Consider the following 20,319-nt stretch of genomic DNA (forward strand, 5'->3'; position numbering starts at 1 on the left):
GATAAGATAAAATGACACCTGGTTTAATTCAAGGTGTTTTGTTAATTCTTTGACAGTTGTTCTTGAGCAAAGTATCTTGCATCTTCTTGTCTTGCTTATGATGAATTGTCTTGTGTGTAAAGGCATATATTTCTGACCTCAGATCTAGTTAAGAATAGTATCTCTCCAGTCCACTTATATGCCTTTCCGAGAACTAGTCATCGTTGACTAAAGAGAAAGTTTCTCGTTGAATTTGAACTAACAGTAAATTGAAGCAAAGTACTTAGAAGGCTCTCCACTTTCAGTGTAAAAATAATATAATGTATCCTATACATTGGTCTTTATATTTAGATCTGTGTTTACCTCTAAATGTAATTTGAATGATACTTGAAAAGATTTGTACTGCCGAGAATGCATTGTTCTAAAAGGATCATAGGCCTCACTGTGTTATGAAAGAAAAAAAAAAGTGGTAACATTTATGTTTTAACTATCTACAGGGACTTAGCTAAAGAGTAACTTAGCCACCATTTATTATACCTTGTGACATTGCAAACAGTTTTTCTCGTTCTCACAATGCCCTGAAAATAAGTGGACTACTTTTATTCCAGTTGAGTGCAGTTGAAAATTCAAGGCTTGTAAAATTGATGTGACTTTCCATGGTCAACGGAATAGGAATCTGTACCGACTTCCTAGAACTCAAGAATTTATTCTCATTCCTGTATGTATCACAGTGGCTTTCAATATTTTTCTACTTCCATATTTCCACTTCAACAACACATTCCCATTATTTTACACACTATTTCTCCAGAAACAATGAAAACTAATGCATGTAATCTAAATCTACTAATTTTTTACATTTTCTCTCAAACTCTAACAATTTCAACACCCATGGTCTTCATGAGAATTACTACACTATATAGTAGTAGTTGAATTCTGGCTCCAAATTGGAATCTCTTAATATTCAGATGTAATTATCCCAGGTACTAGGAGATTGGTATTTTTTGTTTTATCAGCTCCTTTAGTAATTTCAGTGTGTAGCCAGGGTTGAGAATGACTGCAGTACATTCCATCTTCTCAAGGTTTCTCTCCCATTTCATTATAGAATAAAAATGGCAAATTTAAATGAATGAAAGTTGATTTTATTGTTTATGTCAATGTCAATGAAAGACACCAAATCACCTCCCAAATCTCAATGTATTAATGACACTAGCCCTTCCTATCTGAAATATGTATGCTTAATATATCATTGAACTTCCGGTTCTTCCTTCTGTCTAAAATTGACTCTTTTGCACAGATGTGTCTTCCAGTCACAAAGTGAATAGAAAACCATGCACACATCCCCTGACCAAAGCCTCATAGCACAATCTGTTCCATCCCACTGGCCCCAGAAAAAGAATATAAATGGAACAAGATGCTTCTTTGCCTCCTTCAGGTATGAGTTGATCTCCATTCCTTCATTTCCTTGAACTGCAAAGAATATATTCCTTTGATTTTGAAAGGTTTCACAGGAAACACCTTCACTTTGCTGGAGAATCTGATGGGTGATATTCCCCAATTCTTTGCTAAGGATACAGACAAAAGCTCTTTCCAAAAAAGCATCTTCACAAAATCTTACCTCTTGCACTTTCATAAATCATATATAACCTGGAAGTCAGCAGAGTTCAAGAATGAGGAACAGATGCTTACCCATTTTCTCTAAAAATCTCTTTTTAGTGATTTGTAACTCTCACTAGTATTTCACATCTGTTGTAACTTGGTGCCGGGTTTTAACTTCTTTAATTTCAGCATCTTGTTCCATTTATATTTTTTCTGTCCATACAAATGTGACTTATTTTTTTTAATATAATGACAAAAGAGGTTATTTGTCTTTGTGTTTAAGTGTCTTTGTGTTCAAGTCTTTGAAATCAGAAAACCTAGTTAGACTGATAAATTCAGGAAGGTGATTTAGTCTCCTGAAGCCTCAACTTTCTCCCCAGTAAAATGAGAATCACAGTATAGGTACCTACCTCATAGGGGCTATGATCATAATCATTAAAGGTTGTATACATGAAGAAATTAATACAATATTGTGGTTTTATTTGTAATAAATTATGATAATGATTGTTATCATTAAGATCCATATAAAGGCATTAACAGAAGTAAAAGCAAAAAGACAAACCAAATAATATGAAGTGCCACGGATTAATTTTCAGGATACAATTCTGAGGTCTTTAGAAGCAGGAGCTGCAAAGAGATTTGCTGAGCACAAAAACACAAAAATGTCTGCATAGATTAAAAGCATAATCTCAATTTTAATAATGTTAAATGAATGCTACTATATACTCCTACATTAGCTATTAGGTAGCTTCACAAAGTATTTCAAACCATAATATTATATTATTAGATTCCTGAGATGCTATAGCAGATTACCATATACTTGGCTACTTAAGACAAAGAAATATATCACATGTCTGATGGATCCTAGTATGAAATCTGACAGGACCACAGTTTATCAGAGAAATCCAGCCAATCAAAATGCTTGATTTTATGATTTATTCTAAACCAATAGATGTGGCTTGAGTCCAGGAGAGCTGCTGGTACCTTGTTCAGGCAAAAGGATAAAGATTTTTAACAGCTGTTTTTCACCCCCCCCTTATATTAGGAACTTATTAAAATTATAGATGATTTGGTGTTAGTAAGGTGCCACTAAACTTTTGGGGGAAAATCACAGTTAAAAAAAGTATTTTGGGGCCCTCTCTGGTGGCCAGTGGGTTAAAATGCAGCACTGAGAAGCTGGCCTCAGCCACTTCCATGTGTGTTTGATCCCCGGCCATGGAGGTGACCCACATGGCTCATCAGACCTCTCCTGTCTCGCCCTTTGCTCCCTCCCTCAGCAATGTGCTTAGTTCACCTGCCTGTTCTGCTCCCCACTCTGACTGTGGTGAATCCTCTCACCACCCCTGCACCTCTGGTCTGTACCCCAGTTCTGTATGCATAAATAAATAAATCTTTAAAAAACTATTTTTGATTCTGTTGTATTTAAAGACCCACAAGTATATGTGAATAGTTCTAAAAGTATAGGATGGCTACAGATTGTTTGTGTGTAAAAATACATATGAATATATATTTATTATTTTTTATTTTTATACACGTTTTTATAAGGCTGACTTCCACAGTCTTCACTTTTAATTAATAATATGTGTACCTGTATCATCTGCTTTCTGGCTTTATCAATGAATAAATGTATCTTTTGTTTTTAAAGATATGCATGAACATTTAAATGGTTCAAAATCTCCACTGCTAAGTACAAATAGTTTTATTACAAAGTTGTACTTAATATATTTACTACATTGCCTTTAAAAAAAAACAAATTTTGGTGGTGGACTATGGGTGTTCTGGTGGTGGGTACACTATAGTATTAATACTTAATGGGGGTACCCAAATATTAACCTCAATTAAAAATAAAATTAAAAAAAATAGATAATTTGCATAGGCTTAAAAATAGGTGTGTGAATAACTGTATACTTTTTTTTTTTTTAAAGATTTATTTATTCGTACAGAACTGGGGTACAGGCCAGAGATGCGGAGAGTGAGAGGATTCACCAGAGACAGAGTGGGGAGCAGAACAGGCAGATCGAGGAAGTACACTGCTGAGGGGAGCAGCGGGCGGGTCAGGAGAGGTCTGCCACACCATGTGGTCGCCTCCGGGGCAGGCGGGAATCGAACTCATGCGGAGGTGGCTTTAGCTTCTCAGTGCAGTGCTTTAACCCGCTGCGCCACCAGGGAGGGCCCTGAATAACTGTATACTTTTTAAATGTTTCTATCAGAATATACAAGCATAGGTTCTGAAGTTTAAAATTCAGTTGAATCTTGTCTGTCTTAAATTTTACATCAACTATGAATTCTTTTATAGTAAAGCTTTGTTGAAGAGATAAAAATATATATACTTATAAATGACTTATTTAAAGAGGGAAAACATTAGTATTTTCAACTTTAAATAAAATCAGTGGCAGTAAAGAAATATAGTACTGGCAAAAAAAGATGTCTTACAATTCATGATGCTCTGGTCCATGCTTACTACATGTGTGACCTGGGAGAAGTACTTTAACTGCAATTAACCTCAATTATCTTCATCTGAAAAATGGGAGTACTAGCAATGATTATGTAGAATAGTACTTTTCTGGAATGACAGGACACTACACACAAAGAACTTAAAATAATGCCTGATAAACAAAATATTTAAAAGATATTGTTATAGTTAGATTATAGTCTTTAATTTCTTATACCTCTCTCTCTGAGCATCTTAAGACAAAGAGATTCTATCTTAATAATACTTGTTGGTTTTAGCACTTAATACCATTGCTATCCTTAATTCTCAAATAAATGACTCATTGAGTGGATGAATAAATTTTTTGTTGCATTTGCTATAAATTGCATGTGAAGCATATAAATTTACTGGTTTAGGAAATATTTGCTTTTTATATTACTTGGAAAATAACCTATATGCAGATATATCTGAGCACATAATGTTGTGTTGATGAGTTAAATGTGTTAAATTATAGGTTTTGATTCTTTACATTCCCAAGATTATGTTGATATTACTAAAAGTCTGCTTGATTAGGTTACTAACTATTTGTTCTTAATTTCATACAGTTGACTTCAAACAAAAGCATATATTTTTACTAAAAATATTGCTTTGTCACAAACATTTTCTGTATTACAGCTCTCTGAGGGATTAGTGACAGAACTTTAAATAGTTTAAAGGCAACATTTTAACTCAGTTACTGAATACCTCAATAGTAGAACTGTTAACTGTCAGAACTGTAGCTGAGTGGTCCTTCCCTCTTTCCCTCTCTCCATTTCTCCCTTTCTGTGTTCTCTTAAACTTGTCTTTCTCTGCTGACGCTGGATTGGCTTCATTCCCAGTCATATTTGTCCTTCTGTGACTAAAATGGCCCCTGACCACCTCAAACTTCTATGACCCCTGGTACCCACCCTGACCGCATGCCCCTGCTTGAACTAAGCCCTAATGGCTAAGATGTAGTATTCAGATTGGCCAGTCTTGGATCATATGCCCACCCTCAACGTTCAGTATGGGGTCACCCCCTGGAGCCAAATAGACTGGGAACTGAAATCTGTTATCTCAAACATATACTGGGTAAATGCAAATAAACACACACACACATGCACACTTAAACATCACACTACATTGCAGTATTACCCTATGAGAAAACTTGGGCCAGTCTTTTATAAGAGAATATTGAAAAAATATAAATGTTTTAATCATTTTCACCATCATCAGCCTAAGCTCTGAACTATTCCTGTGCATCTACTATGGTAGGGAAAAAAAGGTGAGAAAGATATCTTAAAACAGAGGATGCTGTTAGATTTCAATATGCTGACAATGGGCCCCATCTTAACATACCTGGCCACCTACTCCAGGATTTAAACCCAAAGTGTCGAGAGTATTTCTGTATCGCTGAGGGTGAGGTCTTTGTATTGTTGCTGACATCGACTAGGAGAGAATTGGATATGATAACATGTGGTGTGTGTAATATTGATTCTTTCATTAAAATATATGATAAATGGGCCTAGATAGGCTGGTAACACACTTTCTTAATGTGTGTAAAAAGACTTCCTGGAGATAGAATATGTGCTTGAGTAAAATAAAGGACACAGATGACAGTTGGAGCTGAGAGAGAGAGAGAGATTGGGATAATAATGAGTAAATTTAAAAAGATTTGAATCTGAAGGACAATGAAAAGCCAGTGGTGGTTTCAGAAGAAAGCTTAGTTAGAGCAAAGGGAGAAAGTGTTAGTTAGATGGGAGAAATGTTTTGAATTCTATGGATGAGATAATTTAATAAGAGGACTGGAATTTGGAATATGCTAATACTGAAATGAAAATAGTGACTGTATTCAGAACAATTTCAGCAGTGAAAAGAAATTCAGAATTATTTTTAAAAAGTAAATGGAAAAATGTTTACATTGATCCACCATAACTGCTGGTATTTTCGTATTTCCAGGATACTATATTCAGGATACACTTTCTAATATAGAGAAGTGAATTGGCCTTAAACCTGAGGACCAGAGAAGTCATTCACTGAAGTGCATTTTTTAAAAAGATTTATTTATTTATGCATACAGAACTGGGGTATAGGCCAGAGGCTCAGGGGCAGTGAGAGGCTTCACCAGAGACAGAGTGGGAAGCAGAACAGGCAGATCAATGAAGAACACTGCTGAGGGGAGCAGTGGGAGGGTCAGGAGAAGTCTGCCACATCACCTCTGGGGATCGAGCTCATGCTGAAGTGCCTTTCGCTTCTTAGTTTTGTGTTTTAACCCGCAGTGCCACCAGGGAGGGCCTGAAGTACATTTTCTGAGAACCTACTATGTTACTGGACTGTGCTAAGCATCAATAAATAAATCGAAAATTTAAAGTAGCACTTTTGGCTTGGATTCTAGTAGGGGCAGCACAGTTAAAAATTATTTAAATAAATATATACCTAACCAGAAAATAATAGTATAACATACACCAAAATGAAGTCCATGTATTAGTAGAAAAGACTGAGTCAAATAAAGATCGGTCTGATTAGAAGTGTGAGGTCATGGATGTAGCTGTTTTGAGGGTGAATCAGTCAACAGGATCTTTTGCATCTAAACATCAGAGATACAGCTTTACCTTCATCTTCCTCAGTCACAAAAAAGGATGGGCATTAGCAGAGGAAGAAGTAGAAATAGACAGGCATCACAAAATGAAGACTTATATGTTTGGTCAATTTTCTAATTCTATGTCAGGTTTTAAATTGTACACGTCTTAGAATCTACACTAGTTATCACCTGAATTATCTAATTATGCTAACATGCAGCCTAAAATAAGAATGGGGATAATGCATTTCACTTTAAGTTCAAGTAAACATCATTAAAAGAAGCCCAAAGCTCAATATATAGAGTCCAAGAAGCATGATAACAGAAACAAAAGCAGAGGATGAAGCCTTCTTTTAGGGAGGAATAGAATTTCAAACAAATTAATCCTGAAAAGCCTCCTTTAACTCACCATCACTTTCTGGGTCTCTCTCTTCAGTGTTTGGTTGAGATGACAATTCCTAAACTGCCTGCCTACAACTGTAATTATTTGGGTCATCAAAATAACACTCTACTTGTGCACCTGCCCCTTATCATTTAAAATGAAAATAGCTTTATTTCTGGCAGTTAAGAGAACATACAAGTTCATTGGGAAAAATATGGGAAATAAATAGCGTTTCTTCCTGTAGTGAGACATCCAGTAATTTTGGCTTTCATCTGTATATTTACCATATATAGTTTTCCCCAATCAGTCTAACAGGAGAAGTGTAAGGTGCCATGTGGGTGCCATGTGGGAGCCGAATAGCTCATGAGTAAGTAGAGCCAGGACCTGAGGAGTCCCAGGTCAAATGGCCCCTGTCCTGTCTTTTTCTTTCTTTTTTTAAGATTTATTTTATTTTTTTTATGCATACAGGAGTTGGGGTGTAGATCAGAGGTGCGGGGGCGGGGGTGGGTGAGAGGATTCACCAGAGACAAAGTGGGGAAGCAAAACAGGCGAATTGGCTAAAACATGCTGCAGAGGGGAGCAGCAGGTGAGAGAGGAGAGGTCTGCTGTGCCATGTGGGTCAGCTCCATGGCCGGGCATCCAACTCATGCTGAAGTGACTGTGGACAGCTTCTAGTGCTGAGACCTAACCTCTTGTGCCACCAGGGAGGCCCCCGTCTTTTTCTAACCTAGGCTTCCCTCACTTGACTAAGTTGAATTTTTCTTTGCTCCCACAGAATCCCTCTAAAACTAAGGCTGCATTCTACACCTGTGCTTATTAACTACCATTCTACAGAAACAAGCATATAGTAGAAATTTCAGAAATAAAATACCTCATTGATTTCATTAGATGCCTCATTTCCTGAAAGTGTATGAAATAGGATTATTATCTGACAGAGCTATAGTGAAAAGCAGTCTGTGATGAATTTCAGGAGAAGGAAGCACTCCATAAAATACTAACCAACCTGCCACCACGAGAAAAGATTCATTTGTATTGTTTTGCATCAGAAAGCCCCTCTATGCATGTGCATCTCTGTGTGGATAATATTGTTTAATTAAGGACTAAGTTTTCCCAACAAACTTTTGGAAGGAGCTTCTTTAAATTAGGCTCTCATTCTTTCCCACATTAGTTACACATGTACTCATGCACACGTATACACACACACAGTACAGGTAGGAGAACAAGGCATTCCAAATTAGGAATAACTCAAAAGTACTTCAATGCCATTAGTAGGATGCCAACTTCTGTATGAATATTGACATTTATCAGCACATTTTGCATGAAGATATTTTCAGTGCTTTTCCATGCATGTGAAAATATTCTTATTTTATGCCCATGTTTTCATTATTCTGTAACATGTATTTCTTTCTGTTCCTGAATGCAAGTTGTAAATCTCCTTCTCAAAAAGTTTCACTGATAAGGGATCTCACTGACTCTATTGGGGTTCGCCTGATCACTTCATTTCTACTAGAAAAGTAATTCAGTGGGAGTGAATAATAAGTAGAAATAGAAGATCATGTATCTTTGAATTTAAAATAATAAATTAATTATTCATTCTGTTCAAGTCAATATTTTCATCAAGTTAACTTTTATCATAAGGAAGAAATATACTTTATGTGCACAGAATAAGAAAAAATTTAAAGCCCTGTTTTATACTCAACTATTCATTTTATGTAAATACTCGTCTTGATTCACCTTCCAGTTTTCAAGATATTATAACTCTCATGTTATTTTAATCAGACAATAAACAAAAATTCACTCCAATGGTAAAAGATAAAAAGTAAAAAATAAAACACATGTAAAATACCTTAGTCTCCTTTGGCCAACTCTTACTTAGACCAGGGTTCAGCCAATCAGACATTTTTGCTGAGGTTGTTGGAATTGCTTGCCATATCATTTTTATACCTATTGGAGGTTTCCCCATGACTGTACATCTAGTTTCACTCATTACTTTAACTGATGAAGGGTATTTCACAGAATACAAAAAAAAAACTTTTTAAATCATTTCTCTATTGGTGGCTATTCAAGATCACTCAATGATACACTATCACAAAAAAGGTTCAGTTACTCCTGATTATGCTTCATTGTACACATATCCTTAATCACATCTTCATTGTCCCTTTTCTCATATCAGGTAAATATCCATAGGCTGTAAAGATTAGCATGTGGACATCTCTGTGTGTATGTGTGTTTGTGTGCACATATGCATGTGTGCATGGATATATGAAGGTTGTTATTTTGCCTTTTACAGTACCCATCACTGTTCCAGTCTACTTGCCTGTCTTCAGGCTTGAGTGTGTGCCCGGGGGAGTACAGTGATATGAGTTGGGGGCTGCTTGCTTGTCTTCTGCTGAGCCTAAAGCTTGTACTTTCAGTGGGTTAATTTCACTTAAAGGTATGTGCCTAAGGTGGCCAACATTAAACATACCTTTAACATCTTTCCTGAATCAGAACTTTTACATATAAACTGTATGAGGCAATTGAGTTGTAGTTTCTAAAGCAGTTAAAACAATAGCCGAGCACATGGGGTGTTTTAGAAACTACACACACACACACACACACACACACATATAAATATATATACATATATATATGTAATTTAGAAATTATACACACACATGCGTGTGTGTGTGTGTGTGTGTGTTTATGGTGTATAAATGGTTAAGTGAAACAAAATATAATGTCTACAAGGAAGGGAGATTTAAGCAGATAATTGATTTGCAAATGTGATATATCCTCTTGACTCAGAAGCCAATTGTGAATTACTTTTCTCACTGTTGACTGTCAGGGGGAAATTCACCTTGACATGTTTGGCTAGTGGTGGTGATGATTGTGTATGGATTATACATTTGTCAGATTTTTATGAGAAGATCAATTTAGAACCAAGAGTGAAATGTACACCGAAAAGTGGCGGTATTAATCACTTTACCTCATATTTATTTATTGAACACTTACACCGCACCAGATGCTACAGACCATCAATGATGAGTAACAGACTGTCCTTATGCTCGAGGCTTTTGAAGTGTAATGGGGTGAATTCTTCTGAGTATGCAAATATTTCTAATACAAATTGCATTACATTGTGGCCTAAAGAAAATATAAACAAAGAGCTCTAAAGATTATAAATGAGAGTATTCAAACATGTAATGATGTGTTAGAGTAGGGAGTGTTTGAAATGAGTTTTGACTGCGAAGGTGCAACAGAGACTGTGGCTCTCCAGGCAAGGGATTCATGTTACTTAAGATAGAAAGATAAAAATATCCAATGATGTAGAATCAAAAGCTTTGCAGAAATTGAAGGTGTTGAACCTATGACCACAGCGAGAGAGAGAATGGAAAAGTTCAGTACAGCTTTAGATCATCTCCCATGGTGAGGAGTTGAGTCCAATTCAGTAGGAGGTAATGAATTTTGAAGAGGGAGATGTGTCATCCAGGCTCCTTTTGAGAAAAATTGATTTTGCTGTCATATGTTAGATAAAGAGAATGAAGGTGAGATCAGAGGGAGGGATGATAGTTAACAGTTCATTACCAAGTGACCTAAAGTGAAAAATAGTGAAGGCTTTGACTAGAATAGTGGGACAGAACTGGAAAGGAGGGGTAGAGGGAGAGACATCGTGTAATGCCTAATTCCACATGACTTAGCAACTGATGGTGCAGAGAAGGGAGGGGCCTGGAATGACGGGTTTCCTGCTTGGATGACTAGGATAATGTTTCAGAAGACAAACAGGAAATTGGCAGACGATATATTCTGGTCTTTAACTGAAATGACTGAAGATACAAGTATTTGAAAACGAGGTTGGAAGTTTGGGGGAGAGGTTAAGCAGATTTGAGAGTTTTACTCTAAAATAATTTTAGGATCTGGGAGGGGGCCTCTGTAACTCATTTTGTGCTATGAATTCACCTTATGTGCTCTTTCCCTATATCTGTGAAATCTTTGCCTCGCCTGTATTTGAACTTTGTGCCTATGACTTCCTGAGGCGGGCATTTCTGTTTGCAACATTCAGTTAGAAATGTCTTCTTATCCTGAGCTCCCAAAATTCTTTCCTTTTGAGCCAAGTTCTGTATCTTGGGACCTTACCCTAAAGCAATTGCAGTTCTTTCTTACAAAAGCTCTTCTGATATTTTAAGAGAGCTTTAAAATCCCTGGTTAGTCTACTCTTCTAGTAATGCAACAAGTGTAATTGGTACTCTGAGGCAATGTAATATCTTTATGCCTTCTTTGACTGTAATTCTTGCTAGTTTTTCCAGATATAAATAAACTCGTAGAAAACAAAACAAATCTTGAATGGCTTCTAAGTACAATAAATGTAAGGGACAAAATTGAATTTAAGAATTCCTGATGGGAATTCATCAGGGTCTATGGACAAATGCCCGAGAACACGTGTCTAACTCTATCAACTCTCCCCTGTCTTAGATTTATATAACTTCCTAACTTAAATACCTCTGTTTCACAGAGTGGTTCATTGACATAATTTCCAGTTGTATTGCCATCTTTTGGTCTAATTAGCATGGACAAAAACAAGGCTAGCCCTTCCCTTAGTTTAGTTATTGTGAATTTTTAAAAATTTTAGCTAAAAGCAATTTGGCTATGTTCCTCAGCTGACTAGTCAGCGTGCCATCACTGCTGGCTGTGTGACCAAGTGAGGCTCTTTCCCTCATGGACATTACATTTTTGCCTTGTAGCTAACCATAGCTCTAGCTTCCATTATCGTTTAGATCCCAAATGAATCAGTAATCCATCAAATATAAAAGAAAGTAATTAAATACGATCTAAAAGATAATGTGGTAAAAGTATCTGGCAATTCCACGGTGAGGCATGATCTAGGAATATGAAAACATGATTATACAAAAAGATGTATGCACCGCTGTGTTCATGGCTGCATTGTTCATAACAGTGAAGACGCGGAAATTACCTCAGTATCCATCCACAGGCGACTGGATACAGCTGTGGTAAATACAATGTAAGCCTACTTTGTTTTAAAGAAAGAAGACATCTTGCCATTTGTGGCAACATGCATGGTCCATGAGATGATTATACTAAGCAAAATGAGTCAGAAAGTAGAAGACAAATCACAGATCGTTTCTCTCATGTGGACTATAAAAATAAAGCAAAACAAATGAACAAACAAAACAACATCCTTTCAACTCTTGACAACAGAATGGTGATTACCAGAGAATTTTAGAAATGGGGGTGGGAAAACGGGATAGAGGGAATCAAGTGGATCATAGTAGATGGTAACTGGGACCTTGGTGGGAATAGCATGGTATATGTATTTACTGAGGTGCAGAAGGTCAGGAAGGAAGGAGGGGCCTCTTTGAAGAAATATAAAAGTAGCAGGTGCTTTTGCCAAATAAGATGACACTGCAGTTTTAACCTGAATTAATTTATATTAAATGGCACTATTTTCGGTGTTAGGAGCTTGAGCTCTTGAATCAGCTGATCTTAGTTCAAATTCTATTTTGTCACTTACAATACCTCTCCATCTCCTGAAGTGCCAAATTAAGCATATTATTGTCTTCTTCTTAGGATATTGTGACGTATTAGGAGAGGATGTGTACAACACACTTACTTAGTACATTGTTTGGTGCATAATAAGTTTGGTTGTTATTTTCCCCTGAAAATCTGATCACAGTACAAAATGATCACTCATTCTGTGTCTTTTGCCTTTACTTTCATATTGGAAAAAAAAAGTATAATTAAAAACACAGGAAGGAGTTCAATGTATGTAGTACGGATTCCTTTTTCCCTGTACAGATGGATTTTTTCTACCTTCTTTCTCTTTTATATAAACAGAAAATCTTTTTTTTTTTTCATTTTTAAGAGTGAAGCATGAAGGCCAGTGATGCTATCTAGAAATTGGACCACGATGTCCTTACAGTTGTGCTCTACCATCATCTGTAACTATCAGGATGCAGCCCTGTTTTATATTCCATTGTCATGGCTTACCTTGAATAAAGAAGGGTGTTGGGGAGATAGTGCTCACCCCATAGTTTGATGACTACTCCCTCCTGGCTCCTGTGTTCTTTATATTTTCTTATTAGATATATTTAATGTGGCTTCAAACCTGTACCTTGAGGTTTTTACTTTATTTATTATATATTTTCTCTCCTGGAAGTTTTGACAATTGCTTTTTCAACTTAGATGATTTTTGTGGACAAATATACAAATACCTACATGTACATACACCCACACACATATATGTTACACTTTTATTTTTTAAAGATTTATTTATTTATGCATATGGAACTGGGGTACAGGCCAGAGGTGCAGAGGCAGTGAGAGGATTCACCAGAGACAGAGTGGGGAGCAGAACAGGCAGATCGATGAAGTACACTGCTGAGGGGAGCAGTGGACAAAACAGGAGATGTCTGCCTTGCCAAGTGGGTCACCTCCAGGGTCCAGGGTCTGGGGTTCGGGATCCAGGAATCGGACTCACACTGAAGCGGCTGCAGCTCCCTTGCAGGGCTGTGTCCTAACCCGCTGTGTCACCAGGTGGGTGCTTTTATTTACCAAAAAAATATTACTGGTTGAGGATTCAAGTGTCTGGGGTTATACAACAGACAGTAAAAAGATGCTTTCTGTTTTGTCAAGATTCTTGCTCAAGGTACCTTGTTTCATTTTGTATACTTGGTTTTTGTCATTTGGGGAAGATTCTTGAAGGCCTAGAAGGGAAGGCAAGTGTCGAATGTGTCATCTCTCTGGGATCACCATGACTTAAACTAGATTCATAGTTTATGCGGACTTTGAACTACCTAAATAAAATAACCTATTAATATAGGTTAAAAAGTAGGGGCCCTCCCTGGTGGCACAATGGGTGCGGACACAGCACTGCAAGCTAGTAGCAGCCACTTCAGTGCGAGTTCGATCCCCAGCCCTGGAGGTGTTCTACATGGTGTGGCAGACCTCTCCTGATCTGCCAGCTGCTCCCTTCAGCAGTGTACTTTGTTGATATGCCTTGACCTGCTCCCCACTCTGTCTCTGGTGAAGCCACTGCCCCTGCACCTCTGACTTGTACCTAGTTCTGTATGCATAAATAAGCAAATCTTTTTTAAAAAGGTAGGAAATAGAGCCATAGAATCAAGAGCGAAAAAAATAACTTCTGTGAACCATTAATTCCAATATTGAAAGGGCATATTCAGTGTAGCACAGCTCTGGGATTGACTTGATGAGGCCAGCACATATGGAGACAAGCACATCAACATATGCTGTGAACATTTTAGCTTATTTTATAACATACATCTTTATAATTCCAGAGTTGTATTACAATATATATTACTGAGTGAATGTGTTGATGAAAATGCACTTATTGTTAACATTAATTTGTCCGTCAAATTAGTTTTCAGCCACTAGACCAAGTCATTTAACTGAAAAGCATTTTCTTTGTGGGAAAAAAAGCTCGAATTCTGATACCTCTTCTTAATTGAGTGTTTAATGTTGTTACTGAATATATAACAAAAATGCTTAATAGAAATCTGTTAAATATTAAGACAGTGATATACACCATCCTACAGAATGTCTTTCCCCCTAACTGGCGATTTCAAAAAAAAATATTCTTAGAGATGTGAAACTATTCTGTCTCCTAAATCTAGCCAGACATAGCTGACCGTCTCTCTGAAAATCAACTGATTTAGGATGTTGACTGATTTAGGATGGCCTCACATGGGATAAATGGGAAGGCTAGAAACTGGCATTGAGACTTTCAAATTTCATGGGAAGAATGCACTAGACAATGGTGATGGCACATGGGTGATTTGGCAGTGGGGAGCCCATGAGAATTACAACTGAGATGAAAAAATGCACATAATGAAGAATGGTGTAAAAATATGTATTATTTTAAAACTAAAAAAGAATTAAAATAAATCTAAAAATAAAAAAAGAGAGAGACTTTCAAATTTCAGAGGCTAGTTTAGGGATGCTTCATGTTCTCATGTCAACGGTAGAGGTGCAACAAAGAAAAAGTGATCTGTTAGTACTGATTTGAGCCCAGTCTTCCTGACCTCCAACTTCCCGTGGGCCAAGACATGTCACATAGTAGACTCAGACTCAGAGTGGAGGCTTGGCAAAGGTGTGGATACAGGCAGGAGTGAAGAACTGTGACCATTAATATAACCAACCTATTATACGTGCTAAACTAATTGATTCCATCTTCATCAGGCCATTTCCACACTAACCTCCTGATTCCTTTCTTAGAACTATATCATAAAAAAAGAGAACACCTTAAATATACACATACAACCCACATTGTTAATTTTCTTCTTTATGCTAATAGAAACACTGGCTAAAAGTATTTATTTCTGTAGGGGCTGAGCAAAGGAATAGTATACTTTTAAGTAGAAAGACCATATGGTATGGACTTTAAGTTCAGCATACATGACAAATGTTATTTCACATGACATTTAACAGATACAATTTGTGTGGACATTTTATATATAAGCTACTTTGCAAATAAAGCCTATCTCTTAAAAATAAAAATGAGCTGATCATTCTACAAACATTCCATTTGCCTATTATAATGAAATTGTGTGTTAAGTGTCACTCTTAAAGCCATGGAGATGGCATTTGCATATCAGTTTAATTGCTTTGGATTAAACATTGAAAGATGAGAGCCAAGAGAGCTTATTAAGCTGAAATGAGGGCAAGTGATAAAAAAGTGATATTATGTCAGCACTACATCTGGAGGTCTGTTGCTATTTCCATTTTAAATCCTAAATTGTAGTGTTTCTTAAAATGATCACTGAATGCCATAATCTTGAAATATAACTAAAAAATTAAAAGGTTAATGTAGAGTTATGTTTGATAAATGCAATTTGATTCAAAAGCCAAGCTAGTTTTCTCTACTTTGTTCACACATACGTTTTTAAGGTACGAGACTGTAAGCTTTTGAGAAACACCATGCCCTTTTTACTGTTTACCATTAGTCTCAAGATAGTCTGCCCTGTAAGTGCCCAGTGAGTATTTGTGAGTGAAGGAGTGAATGAAAGACATCAATACCCCTTTCTCATTATTGTTACTAGTACATTTTAGGTGAGGAGTTGGGCACTGCTGATTTTGATTAGAACCTCCACTGTACTCCCTTCCATTCTGAAACACTGTGTACTCACTGGCCTTCCCCTTTGCCTAAGGGGTTCATCAGTCACTAAATCATAAAGTCTTGGCAGCCAACTAAATGGAAGCAGGCTATGTAAGGCAACTTGATTTGCAACTCAGGGGTCTACCATCGGCATGTTTGATTTGGGGCCTTATGCTAGAAACCACATTTTGTTTGAAGTGTCCAGTTTCAGAAATTGATATTGCCTCATTGTATCAATCAACAGTACATGGATCTCATTCATTTGCACTGGAGAATTGGCTCTAATTCTAGGTGGTCTCTGTTGCTTACCAGAGTGATTTTAGGTTTGCCAGAATTCTGTATTGTGTCAGAGCACCTAAAACATATCCTTTAATTTTGGTGAAAATAACCCCAGCATTTCAGTTATTCTGGAGAGTTTATCTTAGGGATGTCTGAGTGGGTTATAAGTACTATCTTCTTTGATCCTTGTAAGAAAGGTGGGAAAAGGCTTTCTTAAATATCTTCATTTTGAAGTTGAAAAAGTGAAGCACAATGAGGTTAAGAGACTTACTCATGGGCGTCTCTGGTGGCCTCTGGCTTAAGTCTCAGCACTGTCACCACTTAGGCCTGAGTTCAATCCCCGGGCAGGGGTCTAACCTACACAGCAGATCTCTCTTGTCATTCCTGCTGCTCCCCTCAGCAGTGTATTTCAGTAGATCTGTCTGTTCTGCTCCCCTATCTCTAGTGAATCCTCTCACCCTCCACATCTCTGGCCTATACTCTAGTTCTTCTATGCAAACATAAATAAGGAAAAGGAAAGAAACTTTTCCATGATTCCATAACTATTAAGTGGCAGAGTAAGGTTTTGAAATCAGAGTGGCTCCAAAGAAGCTCTGTTCTCAAAAACTGTTCTCTAGAGTGTAGGTGACTAAGATTCCCGAGGACCCATGAAAATGGAGAATTTTATATAATGCATCTGTTTTACTGTTACTTGAAAATTTTAAATGTGGTAGAAAAATCACATAATATAAAATTTCCACCCTAACCATTTAAAGTATTCAGTTCAGTAGTACTCAGCATATTTATGCTGCTGTACAACAAATCTCTAGAAATTCTTCATCTGGGAAAACCAACACAGTGCAGTGCTCATTGAACAACTCACCATCTCCCCGTCATACCTACATTTAAGTCCTATCATCCCAAAACTTACCACCCCAATCTCATAAGACTCCTTCCAACTATTATTGCATGATATAATAACAGCTCAACAAAGAAAGGAAAGTATTTTATTTGCACAGATTTATATATTCCCCAAATGCAAAACTTTTAAGAAATACAAACCCATAAGATATAGATGGTCTTAGTGTTTTATCTTCTTTTTGCTCTTCAGTTTGGTCTTGAAATTTTGTAAAATATTTTGTAAAATTTTGGTGTTACATTTCATTACAGTGACCTATGATGAATCACAACTTAAGGAATATTTCATTGGCTCACAGCAAACAAAAAATTCATTTACTTTCCTTGTTTTTTACTATAAATATAACCTTTGCTTAAAGAAAAACTGTATTCAAATGCTGATAAAATTTACTAATAGTGTATATATGATATATATAAAGTATACTTATAATAATTACCATTTAAAGGCAATTGCTATATTCAACAGGTAGAATTATAGACTATAAATATACATTAATACATAGCTGTAATTTTTATATAATAAGCTTTAACATTTGAAGTAAAAGTACAAATGACATAAAATGCATGCAGAGTTATATGATCTGTTTAAAGAATTTTAAAAAATGAAGAAGATATTTACAAGGAACATTTCAATTCTTACTTTTCCTATCACTACTGTATCTGTACCATCAATAACACTGAACTAGATTTAAATATGTTCTAATAAAGGGTGACATAGAAATACACTCAGATTCCAAAGGGATGGTGTTTAGGCTAAGTACTAAAGATGATCAGAGGGTGGAAACAAGTTCCCATTTGAGGTTTTCATCCAACTTGAGGACATGAGAAAAACCTTGAGGACAGCTAGGGAACATCAATCCTTAAATTCTAGCAAAGCCAAAAATCTGAATGGAGAGGTGGAAGGAGGCTGGGGATACACTACCTCCAAGCCAAAGGAGACATCAAACAGCCCTTGGGCGGGTAGGGTTCTATACTTTCAGAATACAAACAACGATGTATACTAATGATACTTCAATAAAAATTTTAAAGGACAACTTATAGCGAAACAATATAGAGTAAACTCAGTTCCAGAGTACGCAGATGCATGGGAGGATAGAAAGCAAAGGAACGATGACAGGATCTGAAATGTCACAGATGAAACTATTTAATCTAAATCCATGTGCTAGTGTTAGCATTCATTCTACCTCCAGCTTTTTTCTCCTATTGCCTTAGATTGGGTGGCTACCATCTATTTAGAAGCTCTGAGAATTGCTCTAAGAATTTCTCAGAGTTCACAGTGCAAGTAGTTTTGGCTTATAAGGCCATGCAATAAAAAATCAATACATACATAAATAAATAGATAGATAAATAAACAAATAAATAAATAAATAAATGAGTTATACATAAAACAGTAAAGGTTCTGATAGGCTTGGAGAGATGACTAATGTCTTATTTGGATATATTAACTGAAAGACATTTCCCCAATCATCCAAGAAGATGGTAAGTAAAAAATATTTTAATAAATAAAGCCTTTCAACTACAATAACAAATAATTTTCCATAACTCATTCATTTCAAGAAAGCTTTCCAGAAAATCAGGAAGATGGCATTTTTTAACTTACACTTAGATGTGATAATTTAGCTTTTTAAGGTATTATCCACAAACTTGGATTTACTGAATTTTTGTTTTGAGAGACAGGATTTCATCTATTCAGTTTTGTCTTTTTTCTCTTTAACTTACTCTGTAAATCTAAAATGTATTCTTTTGGAGCTGCAGAAATCATTTTTAATTAGCAGACATATTTAAAGGAAGTTTTGGTCTTTTCCCTACAATTTCTTGTTATTTATTTCAACCATTCATCTAAACTTATCATTTTTCATTAACTTGTCTATTACGAGTCAAGGAATTTTCACCTCTTTTGTCTTATAATTGCTATTTTGTCAGATGGGGACAAAATCATTGAGACAGAAGAGAGGAGCAAGATGACTTAGGTAGCAGGTGCGTTTGTATGTTATGAAGTGTTTACACAATAATAAGCATCACATGAATAATGTAGTTGAAAAATATTGTCTGGCAAATGAGACTGAATCATATGTTCAAATCGTTCCTCAGTAACTGAAGAATGAATTACAATGCACGTGATGCATCCAGTTTTATGCGCTAGACAATCCACTACATGGTACATCTAAGGTAAAGGGACCACTACTTATTATTAGAGAAATAAAATTATCTTTCTATATCCAACTCTAAATAATTGATACATATATACATGTAAACAGTTTGAATACCAACAGGATATATGCAGTTTTTCAAACTTCTTGCTCATTTTTAAAATTCTACCCTGACTTTCTTTTGAAGAGCTAAAATTCTCTGGCATATTTGACTAAGGTTGGCTTTAATGTAGTTATTATTTGCACTCTTTTATATTCAGCCGAAGTGTTTACTTAAAATATTTAATATTTAATTAAAATTAACTTTAAATGTCAGTATTTAATATATCTAACTTACATTTACCCTTGACAATAAAATTAAGAACTAGTTATCCCTAGTCATGTTTTAAAGATGTGGGAATGGAGATTCAGCGACGTTGGGAAACCGGCTGGGGGAGGGGATGACAAGGAAATAGTGAACTGCAGAGCTTGGATTTGGATTTTAACTTCACGGTGACTTGTGCTTAGTGCATTCTTTTCTCTCTTCCTTTAAATGGCTTCCCATTTAAATGTGCTTCTATATAGTTTGTACACCCAACCATGCAAGATACACAGCCATTTAAGACAAAAATAAAGCAAAACTCATCCATAAAGGCAACACAAAGGTAATAAAGTTCGAGTGTTCGATGTGCCTCTTCATTTTACCTTTTGACTGGTGTGGCGGTATCCTCAGTCCCTGGGTGTGGTGGAGCTGACTGGGTGGCTACCGTCGCCATCGCCAGGGGGTGCTGCAAGATGCCCCACTGTATCTGCTGTGGCTGGAGCTGTGGTTCCACCTGCGGCTGCGGCTGCGGTTGCGGCTGCGGCTGCGGCTGCGGCTGTGGCGGAGGACGGGGTTGCAGCCGGGGCTGCAGCCGGGGC

The 20,319-nt window shown here is 36.5% G+C and overlaps 2 protein-coding genes across 2 annotated transcripts in view; one reads left to right on the top strand and one right to left on the bottom strand.

Annotated features, from left to right (window-relative positions):
- Positions 1-20,319, top strand: part of IL1RAPL1 (interleukin 1 receptor accessory protein-like 1) — a 1,088,386-nt gene that overhangs the window by 609,570 nt on the left and 458,497 nt on the right. The window lies entirely within an intron of this gene.
- Positions 18,040-20,319, bottom strand: part of LOC105854124 (transcription factor SPT20 homolog) — a 6,685-nt gene continuing 4,405 nt past the window's right edge. The window contains exons 5-6 of the mRNA XM_012730224.1: positions 20,104-20,306; positions 18,040-18,112 (exon numbers count right to left, since the gene is read on the bottom strand). Coding sequence (XP_012585678.1) covers positions 18,040-18,112; positions 20,104-20,306 — 276 coding nt within the window. The remainder of the gene's footprint in view (positions 18,113-20,103; positions 20,307-20,319) is intronic.

Source organism: Condylura cristata, unplaced genomic scaffold (assembly GCF_000260355.1).
Source record: "Condylura cristata isolate star-nosed mole 26May11 unplaced genomic scaffold, ConCri1.0 scaffold00027, whole genome shotgun sequence".
Lineage (NCBI taxonomy): Eukaryota > Metazoa > Chordata > Mammalia > Eulipotyphla > Talpidae > Condylura > Condylura cristata.